At 35.3% G+C, this 12,525-nt stretch overlaps 1 protein-coding gene and 1 long non-coding RNA gene across 3 annotated transcripts in view; one reads left to right on the top strand and one right to left on the bottom strand.

The window, feature by feature from the left end:
- Positions 1-12,525, bottom strand: part of LOC118181508 (ribosome biogenesis protein WDR12 homolog) — a 46,914-nt gene that overhangs the window by 17,608 nt on the left and 16,781 nt on the right. For both annotated transcript variants that reach the window (XM_035350665.2, XM_085827198.1), the window contains exon 6: positions 724-878. In XM_035350665.2, the coding sequence (XP_035206556.1) occupies positions 724-878 (155 nt within the window). The remainder of the gene's footprint in view (positions 1-723; positions 879-12,525) is intronic.
- Positions 1-12,525, top strand: part of LOC118181509 (uncharacterized) — a 48,710-nt gene that overhangs the window by 35,679 nt on the left and 506 nt on the right. Inside the window, exons 2-3 of the long non-coding RNA XR_015044136.1 lie at positions 9,587-9,716; positions 12,189-12,252. This is a non-coding gene — a long non-coding RNA (uncharacterized LOC118181509). The remainder of the gene's footprint in view (positions 1-9,586; positions 9,717-12,188; positions 12,253-12,525) is intronic.

Genomic DNA, 12,525 nt, shown 5'->3' with positions numbered 1-12,525 from the left:
ATACCTCCTCATAGCCTCTAGGAATTAAAAAACTGCACTTTCAAGCTTCTTTCAAACTTACTTTTTCAGTAGTAAGTTTGAAATTCCTCAACAGTTTGATAAATTGTATGAAATTAAGATGTAAGGCTTATAATTCTGTCAGACATGACACCGTATTAAAGAGGAATTTGTTATGAAATGTGGGAGATAATTCTCCAATTTTTTTAAAATTTCGCTAAATTCAGTTGTTTTTAATCCTTCTTTAATAGTTACATTTTATTCTTATCATTATTTTTTAGTTATGACAAGCAATTTATATCAGTATAGCAATTAAGCTTTACTACTCTAGATATGATAGTTTCATAAATAAAACTTTTCCTAAACCAAAGTTAACTGTACTAGGATGAAGAAACTACATTTTCAAACAGATATTGTTTTTTTGAGTAATAATTCAAACCTTGAATCCCGTTTATCTATTGCATGCAACTTTTGAAGTTAAGATATTAATTATGTTTAATGTATCAACTACACTTGAATGTGAATGTGAAAAAATAAAATATTTCAGCATATGCAAAATTAAAAAATAACAATTATGGTCATGTTTTCATATTATATTCAAATTAAAAAGTCAAATGCAAAAATTTTAATAACATGAATATATTATGGATATATTGAATTTTTAAAATGTGTTTTTTATGTACTCACGCCAACATAATAGCTTAATAATAAACAAATAATTAATACCCTGTTGGTAGCTGGACTAACTGATACACAGTCAACACTTCGAGCATGTCCTTTACACACATGGATACACTCTACAGCGTTTGTATGATGGTTCCACTGCCAAAGCATGGCAGTTTCATCATGTGAAGCACTCACGAATGAACTGACAGACTCTCCTGCAGAAAAAAGAAACATTTTGTTATAATTGTAAACAAATGCTTTCATGAAAGTAAATGAAACTCATACTTTTTCATCAGTGAAATCTCGTCAGAAAGCCATTAAATGATTTGGCTAAAGACTATTATTACTTTCATTTCTGTTCATGAAAAATACTTAAATTTCCTCACAAGCTACATGCAAGTGAAATGTAATTTAGAAGATTGGTCTAGACACAGTACTTTTAGTATGATATAGCTATTGACAATATATTACAAATGTAGTAAGATATATTTTTATTAATTGTATATTAATAATTCTATCTGAATATATTAAAGTATTGTATTAAGAGTTTATCACCCTTTATATTCAAATATACATATTTGGTGGTCATGTGTGCTTAATGCATGATATAATTAAAGAAAATAAGAGTAGACAATCTACTATAACAAAAGAATATATTAAGTACTAAATTACATTGCAGAGATCAACGCAGAGCTTGGAACACAGTTCATGCTACCGTCGCGTACAGTTGTCTTACGAGAAGTCTGAGTGAGTAATGACGTCGCTTTGCTGCTCCGATTAAGAACTGGATTTTACACGTGGCGCCATCTCATGAATAGAAGTTGAAGTATCTGTCGGAACGCCACAGTACTCCCCCCCAAGTACCATCAGTACGTTATAAGTACTTTGGGTTAAATTTAACCTTTCTTCCAGATCTGGTAGTTTTAGGTTGCTCTTTAACGGGATGTAAGCTTTCTTCCGGGAGTGATGTTGATGAGGAAGTTGTTGGATCTTGCATTAGAAATGCTGGTTTGAGACGATCGATTCCAATCACTGATTGTTTGCCATTGCAGATGATGGTGAAATGTTTCGGTGTTCGTTTGACAACTTTGAATGGACCATCCTATGAAGGTGTTAAAGTTGGCTTAATTGCATCGTTGCGCACGAATACGTGCGAAGATGTCTCAAGCGCAGGATGTACAAAATAGCTTGGCTGGTTATGCAAAGATGCTGGGGTTGGCGAGATATTGCTCATGGTCTCACGTAAACGTTGAAGGAATGTTGGAGGGTCGATAACTGGAGTAGATTCTGGGTGAAAGAATTCGCCTGGCAGACGGAGGGTTGCACCATATAACATTTCAGCACTAGTGCTACCAATGTCTTCTTTGAATGCTGTGCGAAGACCAAGCAAGACTAGGGGTAAGGCTTCTGTCCAGTGTGTGCTACTGTGGCACTTCAGACCTTGTTTGAGAGATCGGTGAAAGCGTTCCACCATCCCATTTCCAGATGTATGGTATGGTGTTGTGCGAATATGGCGAATGCCAAGAAGAGAGGTGAGGGATGCGAACAAGTGACATTGAAATTGTCGGCCTTGGTCAATAGTAATGGTGGTAGGCATGCCAAATCTTGAAAGCCACAGGGAGATGAATGCTCGAGCTACAGTTTCAGCGGATATATTTTCAATAGGAATGGCTTCAGGCCATCTTGTGTACCGATCAATACAAGTGAGGAGGTAAGTGTAACCATTTGAAGGAGGCAATGGGCCAACCAAGTCTAAGTGCACATGATCAAAGCGTCTTGCTGGAAGGTTAAATTGCTGAATGGGGCTGTGAGTGTGACGGGATACTTTACACTGTTGACATCTAATACATGAATGAGTCCATTCTGTGATGTCTTGATTCATTGCTGGCCAGACAAATCTGTCTGCGATCAGCTTTTTGGTGGCATGGATTCCAGGATGTGCCAAATTGTGCAAGGCACTAAACACTTCACGTCTAAAATTGACAGGAATATAGCGACGTATTCTATTGTTCTCTATGTCACAGTAAATTTTAAGCGTTGGATCATTGTGCAGTGGTTGTAACTGAAGGGAGGTTTGTGGATTTGAGATTAGGTTCTTGAGTTCCTCATCATGCAATTGAGCTTTTGCAATTTCAGAGAAATCTGGGGTAGTGAGTTTGATATTGTTTACCCGAGACAAGGCATCAGCGACACAATTATCAGTACCAGAGACATATCTGATATCTGTACTAAACTGGGCGATGAAATCCAGATGTCGAAGCTGACGAGGAGAACATGAGTCAGAGTTTTTTCTAAAAGCGAAGGTTAATGGTCGATGATCGGTGAAAATGATAAAGTCGTGTCCTTCCAAGTTGTGCCGGAAGTATTTAACAGCACAGTACACAGCAAGTAGCTCCCTGTCATATGTGCTGTATTTCCTTTCTGCAGTAGTGTTTTCTGGAGAAGAATGCCATTGGGGAAAGTCCTTTAGAGGTATAGGCTTGAAGCACTGCTCCTATGGCCGTGTCAGATGCATCTACCATTATAGAGAGCTGATCACTAGGTAAGTGATAAGAAAGTGTGGCTGCATTTGCCAGATCGTGTTTGCATTGCACGAATGCTGCAGATGCAGATTCAGTCCAAGGGACAGCTCGTTGATCGTTTTTTTTTTTTGCTATTCTTCAGAAACTCATGTAGGCAGGCTTGTGTTTTTGCGGCATTTGGCAGAAAGCGTCGGTAGAAATTTAACATTGCTAGAAAATGCTTCAGTTCAGAGATGGTTTTGGGCTGAGGTAGGTCGTTAAATGCTTTGACTCTTTCCGGTAAAGGTTTGACTCCATTCTGGGTGATAAGACATCCAAGAAAGGAAACTGAGGGTTGACCAAGTACACATTTGGATGGATTTAGTTTTAATCCATGATCTTTAAGGGGAGTGAAAATCTGACGCAGATGTTGAAAATGTTCTTCCGCATCTGTAGATGCAACCAGGATATCATCAAAATATGGGATGCAGAAATCGAGGCCAGACAGTATTTGGTGTATGAAACGCTGAAACGTTTGGCCAGCATTGCGAAGGCCAAATGGCATATATAAGTACTCAAAGAGACCAAATGGTGTAGTCACTGCGGTCTTGGGCACATCTTCAGCATGCACTGGGATCTGATGATATGCTCTGGCAAGATCGAGGGTAGAAAACATGTTTGTTCCATGAAAAAGATGGGTACAGTCTTGGATATGTGGGACTGGATATCTGTCAGGGACTGTGACGGCATTAAGTCGACGATAATCTCCACAAGGCCGCCAGTCACCATTAGACTTTTTAACCATGTGAAGTGGACTGGCCCATGGACTTTTAGATGGGCGAATAGTTCCCTGTGCTAGCATGAATTCAAATTCTTTGCGAGCAGCTTTTAGCATCTCTGGAGAAAGACGACGAGGCTTGGAAAATACAGGTGGGCCATGTGTTTCAATGTGATGATACACTTCTGGCTGATGAGTATGCTGCCCTGATTTGGATGGGTTTAAAATGTCAGGGAATTCTGCTAATAACCGATGAAACCGTGTGCTGCCCGATACAACACTTATGTTGGTAGGTACGTTCGATATGTGAGAAGCTTGGCCCTGTGATGTCAGCTGAGTTGTAGCATCAATTAAGCAATTATTCTTGACATCCACTAGAAGGTGGAAATGTGTCAAGAAGTCGACACCAATAATTGCTTGAGTTACATCCGCAATAATAAAAGGCCAGTTGAAAGTCCGGCGCAAGTTTAAATCAAGTGTCAATAGTTTGGTGCCGTAGGTTGCAATTTGGGTACCATTGGCTACATACAGTAAAAGTTTATTAAGTTGGTGAGCATTTGTTTTAGTTCTCGGGAGCACTGATATGTCAGCTCCAGTAGCTACTAGAAAACATAACTGAGTTGAACGATCAGCCAGTACTATTCTGTCGATGTGGCGGACATTCTGTTGGCCAGCAGAAGACCGCCCATTTAGTTCCCGCTTGTACAAAAGTGCATGGAGGGGCACACTTGCAAGCCAAAATTCATATGATAAAAACATATGCCACTTGTGGGTTCTTTGTACTGCATTCGAGTATTGTGATGAGATCAATTCCAGCTTCGAGCATGAAATTTATTACGTGGGCCCTGATTTGATCGATTGTATCTCTGTGAAGCATGAAGACTTGTAGAGAGTTCAGATACTTTTTTGGTCAATTCAGCCACTTGTTGTTCAAGGGATGAACTGGAAGGTGCAGCATTAGAAGCACTAACATAAGCTGGAGTAACAAGTTCATTAATTTTGTCAGCCATTGCTGCTAAACGGGTTAGATCTTCATTGGAAGCAGCAAGAATTATTTGTATGTTATTAGGGAGACGCGAAAGCCATAGTGACTTCAACAAGTCGTCACTAAAATGGCTTCCTGCCAGATCACGCATTCGTGACAGCAAGTATGAAGGTCGCTTATCTCCAAGTTCAAGTCCTTGTAGTAAAGTACGTATTTTTGAAGATTCACTTTCTGAATAGATTTCAATGAGCCGCTGTTTCAGTTTGGAGTATTTATCACAATCAGGTGGTTTGAGAATTAAGTCATGCACTGAATTCAGAATATCAGACTCAATTGCTGCAACTACATGGTTGAATTTTGTAGAATCCTCACTAATGCAAGCTATAGAAAATTGTGCTTCGATCTGAGCGAACCACAATGAAGGATTATTTTTCCAGAAAGGCAGTGGCTTCACTGCAACGCGTGTGATTTGTGGCTCTGGTGGAATATCGTCGGGCATACTGATAGATAATTTTCACTTTGATTAATAAACACTTAACAGCACAAATATTGTAGCATGAGGATACACTATTGATATTTTACCATAACAACAATAAATATTTTAACCATGCAGAAAAAATTTACGTAACGATACACACACAAATAATACAGGGTCAGCAATTACACACACAAATAATATTTTACCGAAATGCATTTGAAAAGAAACCATTATTTGAGAAAAAAAAGTGATACGTTCATTTTGTATTGTGCACGCACAATATCACCACTTCACACTGCTAAGGCACTTTCGAAGGAAAAAGGAAATCACTCCTGTAGCACATGGGAAAAAAATTCACTACTTTCGAACACTGAGGGAAGAATTTTGCCGTAGCACGTTGCAGAAAAATTACTGATGTAGCACATTTAGCGAAAATCACTATTGTATCACATTTGTCACAAAAGTTGAATGATCGAAGAATTATTGCACGACTGGCGAAGTCAGCGGAACGGAACAGATCACATTGATGATTTGCTGAAGCTCCTCGCGATGATATGCACGACTTTGAAAAAAAAACACAAGCAATATATATCAATACATCTAGAAATAATTGAAGGGGTACGTTGTAGCATACGTTTAATGTCCATATTCATTGTTATTTTAAGTTAGTTCTTCAGAATGCCTTGGATGCACATGGCTTAGGGTCGTTGAAAATCCATTGTCAGTAGCGTGCTCAGTCAAAAGGTCACCACTTTTGGTGGTCGTGTGTGCTTAATGCATGATATAATTAAAGAAAATAAGAGTAGACAATCTCCTATAACAAAAGAATATATTAAGTACTAAATTACAATTTAAATTACATTGCAGAGATCAATGCAGAGCTCGGAACACAGTTCATGCTACCGTCGCGTACAGTTGTCTTACGAGAAGTCTGAGTGAGTAATGACGTCGCTTTGCTGCTTCGATTAAGAACTGGATTTTACACGTGGCGCCATCTCATGAATAGAAGTTGAAGTATCTGTCGGAACGCCACACATACATAAGACTGTACATATTAATATACTTGATATGCATATATTTCTTAGTTTTAAATGCATACACCTGAAGGCTTTTTTATTCATTAAAATACTAACATTAGATATAAAAACATGAAACTGTACATTTATTAGCTGAAAAAGAATCTTAAAAATTACTTTAAATTTCAATTGGTAAAACTATTTGTCAACTTCCAGCAATTGGTAACACAACCTTTTTGAAGAGTTGTTATTAATGGGACAATTTCACAAAAAATATTGTAGTGGAAGCTACATAAATACTGCTAATTTCACACTTTTGAGCAATATATTATGCACTTTGCAATTAAATAACTTTTAGATATTTAATTAACAATTTAACTACCTTTATTATTATTTACAGAACAACAAGATCCAGTATTATTAATAGTCGAATATAGTACATTTAAAACCAATCTCTGAAATATAAATAAATAATAACCACGATAATAAATCATGTAAAAAATGAATACCAAATATTAGCATTAAAGACGATTAATTAGCTAAATTTTCCCCCTTCACAAGGACACATTTTCACACATAAATTTGTAAGATTTTTCTCCCTCCTTACCATGTGTCTTTGTGATGTAGTTGGAAAGCATGTCTGGATAGTAAACGAAAGGTCCAAAGTTCGTGTCCTGACAAGGACACTGCACATTTTTCATAAAGGGATGAAACATGGCTATAGCCTTTATAATCCAGAAAGGAAGAGACAATTCATGGAATATTGTCAAACCTTTTCTTCAAGGCCTAAATTCAAGAGCCAGTGATCAGCACAAAAAAAATCACAGTGACTGCTTTTTGGGATGAAATCATTCTCCTCAATTTTCTGGAATCAGTGAGTGGTATAGCAAGGGACTTCAGAAGCTTAAAAAATCACTAAGAGGGAGAATAAAAATCTAAAATGGATCCATGCAGTGTATGATCAGAAACATCTTGGATTTCTATTCTTTTGGTCTGATGAAAGACAGTTTTTGAGTACAATAATTTGATGACACCAATGAGGTGAAAGTGGCTGTGAAAAAGAGGATAAAACAGTACGCATCTGAATTTTTACAAAGAGGATTCGAAAAACGGGTTGAAAGTTGGAGCAGATGCATCACTTGTGACACAGACTTACATAGAGCTTTATGCTGAGAAAGAGTTGCTCTACAACACATAGAATTTGAATAATTTAAGTCATCTAATAAAATAATAATGCCAATTTTTGCATTATTTTTGGTAAAACAATTAAGTGAGTGGAAAGTTTTAGCTAACACATTTGCTTACATACAATGTAATAAACTAAACTTCCCCAAAAATTAGCAGAATTTTGCATTCTACATAAGGTTCAGTATTATTTGTCATACTGATAATATATATTATCTTAGGACATATTTTATAGACAAGAGAGTGTCGTAAACACCATTTTACTACAGCAAATTTTTCAACTATTTTCAGTAATAAGGACCAAGTTATGAAATACAGTACAAAGTCTGAAATCGGGACTTCGGCGATTCTGGATAATAGTTCATCAATTTAAATCTAGTAAGATGGCATGTAGAAATTATAAAATTAAAAATATGAAATTGTGATTTATGAAATAAAGAAGTATTTATGATCTAAATGTAATCTTTGGGTCTATGAGTATCAACAAAATCTATTTTTAGCATATGGAAAGAAATTTTTGGTAAATATTTTCTTGTCAAAATTTTTTAGGGCAACTGAAATCTGTAATCATTGCCTAGCGTAATGTCAACATAAAAGGTTTCCACACACCGTTATTATTCAAATACTAACAGAAAAAAATTGTTTAGCTATCGCTACATGAGTCATCACTCAAGTTGTTTTTATAACTTGATGTTTAGATAAACATGTGGTAATGAAAGGAAAGTATAATACTGATTCGTCAGGCTGGAGTCAGATCAAGGATGTAGCTATGTGGAATGTTTTGGTTTGAGATGTGTGCCAACCAAATACACAGTAAGGGGGCCAAATTACTGATAGTACAAATTTATGCTAAAATGATTGTTTCTTTAATAACAAGGTATTTTATTTAGTGTCGAAGTGAAATTAAGAATCGGGACTCTCCAGATGTTTTATTATGCGGAGGGGGAAATCAAATGTGCATGTGTAAAGCCTACGAGAAAAATTTTGTTGGTGGTTTTGAGGTCCGGATCATTCCGGATAATGGATGTCCAGATTTTGGACTTTGCACTGTGTATGAAAATTTATGGAAATAACAATAGCAAAAAATTCTATAACATACAAATTGCAAAGATCTGTATGCAGCAAATTTTTCAGCTTAAATTTAACAGTAGAAACTGATTTTATCAGATGACAGCAGTGGTTGTTATTCATAGTTGAAAAAGACAGAAATATTTCTATGATTTTTCTATGGTTGATTTTTTAACAAACATTGAATTCAGAATCAATACTATCTTTATTTAGTACAGTTTAAGTATCGGCAATTTTTGTATTTGGAACACTTTTCAGATGCTTGTGTTTCTGGTAACTCAGCAAATTCTAGAATATTCCATTTCAGCAACTCTGTTGGAGTCTCACATACTTTAAACTTGAAGACGCCATTTTCTTCATTGAAGCAGTATACAGCAGAATTAGGAGCACTCTTCTCTGTTGGATATAAAATAGTTGTATTGATTTTTTTTACTTTATTCTTATTTTGGATTTTGTATATTGTATGTTACCATGTCTCTGTTTTAAGTTTCAGCAAGTGTTATATGGAAATTTAAAATTTCAACGTTCGAATGGGAGGATGACTTTAGAAAATGTGAGGCAGTATATAGCTTGTTTATTTTACATCTATGTGAGATACAGCGGCTGTTTTGAGATTTTTTAAAGAAAACAGGACTCATAAAGAGAAAATTCATATGTGAGAAGTGTGATTCTGAAATGAAATTTAAGGTTAAAAAAGTCAGATGGTTTTATGTAGGTTTGTAGGAAATAATGGCAGGCAAGGAATGTGGAACTCAAAATGTTGCAAACTGAAGTAAGCTGAAGTTAGATACAATGATACCCACTCCTAGAATACATCAGAATTAGAGGTTAGTCTTTAGTCTGCAATGTGAAAGAATGCTTGGCTGTTGAGTCTGTCCTTGTTTGTGTTTCATGTGCTTCCATGTTTTTCAGAATGGCTTTTGTCTTCCTGGACTTTGCAAAACATCATGAATCTAGTACAGTACAAAGTCCGAAATACAGACTCCTCGGGACTTTGGCCATTCCAGATTTGGGATTTTTCTGGATCATCAATTTAAATCTGGTAAGATTATACAGAATTTATACAAGCATGCAGAAATTATACAAGTAAAAATATGAAATCGTAATTTATGAAATAAAGAACAGTTATGATCAAAATTTACAAAATACAAAGAATATCAAAATTTAAAAAAAAAAAAAAAAACTTAATATTTGTTTATTTTATTAAACATTTCTTTCAATGTAAGTTGTTTAAGTTGCTTCCACAAAAAATTCAAAAAGTTCCTTTTTATTTTTTCTCATGTCATATACAGTTGACTTTCCAATGCCATACTCCTCCATAATTTTGACACAGATATATATGCTTTTATCCATTTTTTGCAGCAATTCCACTTTTTGTTTAATAGACATCGAAACATGATTCCACTTTGTATATCCTTTGACAGCTCCAGAATTGGAAACTCTTTTCGACACAATCCAAAATTCAAGCTTAGTTTTTATGAAACTGCCGTAATAGTAACAGTCTGCAAAAAATAATAACCTGAATCAAATTAAATGATTAGGGAGCAGCGCAGTCTGCTACATTAACTGAAATGCCTTAGAATCAGTCAAGATAATTTTAGCCTAGCCTAACAGCATCCATTATACATTATTGGCTGTGTATCACAAGACTGGCGACGAAACCCAAGCTATTACGCTAAATTTTGTCTCGCTCCTATTGCGTAACGAATTAAGCCTGAATTGTATTAGTTATTTACTATACCTACATTTATTTCTTGCACATGCTTAAAACTAATCTGAGTCCTGAATAAATAAACTCTCACATATACTAAAAGCTTTATCTAGGACCGGCGCTAGATACCACTCTGTGCACTCTCTATGGGTCCTAAATTCTGCTACAAAGCACCTTCCCAAGTTCTAAATTTTCACCATGCCTAAACTTTGGATCCCAGTGCTTTCCCTAAATCATAAAAAACTTCTAATCCCTTAATTTTACTACTCGGTGCTTCCCCAAATTCCAAAAACTTCATCTTCCCTAAATTCTACCGTCCGGTGCCGACATATTCTGCTGCCACTTCTGGGTTTATGGTGAATAACATATCAGTTATTCTTAATTAAAATAGCACTAAATACAATCTTTTGGCTTATGAGTTTCATTAACAAAATCTATTTTTAGCACATGAAAAGAAAATTTTGTTGAATTTTTCCTCGTCAACATTCTTAGAGCATTTAGAAGTCAATAATCATCGCAAAGCCTAATGTTAGCATAAAAGGTTGCAATACTCTTGTTATTCAATCCCTAATAAAAAAACATTTAGACATTCCTGCATGAGTTATTACTGAAGCTGTCATGTATTGATAAACATGCAGTGATGAAAGCAAAATATAATAAATAATGACTGGCCAGGTCGGCGTCAGGGACATAAAATAGGTGAATGTTTCAGTTTGAGTTGTATACCAAGCAGATACGCAGCTACAGAGCTAAATTATTAATCTCACAAATTTATGCTTACATGATTGTTTTTCCATAATGAGGTATTTTATTTAGTGCATAAGTGAAATTAAGAATTATAATTTTTAAGTGAAAACCTCCACACGTTTTATTAAGGAAGGAAAAATCAAATGTGCATTCGTAAAGCATACCAAAAAAAAAAAAGTCTGTGGTTTTGAGGTCTGGATTATAGATCATTCCGTATAACGGATATCCAGATATCAGACTTTGTACTGTATATGCAAGCCCATGAATTGAATTTTAGCTTTTCGTTCTCAACACAAAAGTCAATTCCGCATGGGTCATGGTTTTTTAATAGGATGGACGAAATATTATTCTTAACAAATGAAATGGTTAGAGGGATAAAAACTGTAACTATTCAGGAAGAGTATTTTTTGGCTTTGAGTACACTAGCAGACAGGAGGCAGTTTATTAATGAAACTATTTTAGAATAAATAATGTTGTTATCAGAAAAAAATAGGCAGTATTGGGAAGACAGTGGAAATAGATGAAAGCAAAAATATAATTTATTGCATTATTTACTGCTGGTTAAACAAATATACATTCGGTACGTAACATTCTTACAGTTCTTATTATCCCGATATGTCTCCAAATATAACTACTGATTGACGCAATTATCAGTGAGAAGTATGCCTAATATGAAATTTGATGGCTGGATGAACTATGATGGCTTTTCTGAATAAAAGGAATTCTCTTTTTGTCTTAAAACAGACTGATGTACATATGGACAGCAGCATCAGGTCACTTTGCACTGCTGAGAATTCTGCAATTCTCTGACTGTTTTTTAAAGTTAAAACAGGTGGCTGTGCACACAAACTAAGAAAATAGAAAGTTGAGTGTTTTACTGTACATGTTTGCGGCACTTTTAATTTAGTTAATTTGTTACCGTTTTATGAAATTCTGAGTGTTTCATTATGGATATTCTTGCATTTTTAATTTCATTAATCCATTGCAATTTTATACAATTTTCAGTTTATGTAATTTTATTTATTTTTTAAATGCCTGCTGTTTTTCACGTTCTAGGTTGGCAAAAAATAGCTGTAAATGATTGGTGATTTTGTAGGAGCTCTGGACAGATAAAGCAAAGGTATCCTTTTTTAATCATTAGGAATTTCTTCCTGGATTTATGAAATGTAATAATGAAATTAAATTACCAAACTACTGCAATACCTACCTACATTAGGAAACTAATGAATGGGACTCGTATCATGTCAAGACACTCTAAACTGCGACATAGCATGACACAGCAGTTTTGTTAAAAAGGGCTTCAGTATCCCTTTTACAAATCTATAATTTTCATGCTTGCAGAAAACTAAAGAAGAGATTTAAAAGCTATCAGTTTTTTTCATAAGCTGAAATG

The sequence above is a fragment of the Stegodyphus dumicola genome, chromosome 11, assembly GCF_044657685.1.
Source record: "Stegodyphus dumicola isolate Sdum_Otavi_A_Nest chromosome 11, ASM4465768v1".
Lineage (NCBI taxonomy): Eukaryota > Metazoa > Arthropoda > Arachnida > Araneae > Eresidae > Stegodyphus > Stegodyphus dumicola.
The sequence above is the reverse complement of the archived record's forward strand: the minus strand, read 5'-3'. Positions and strand labels throughout refer to the sequence as shown.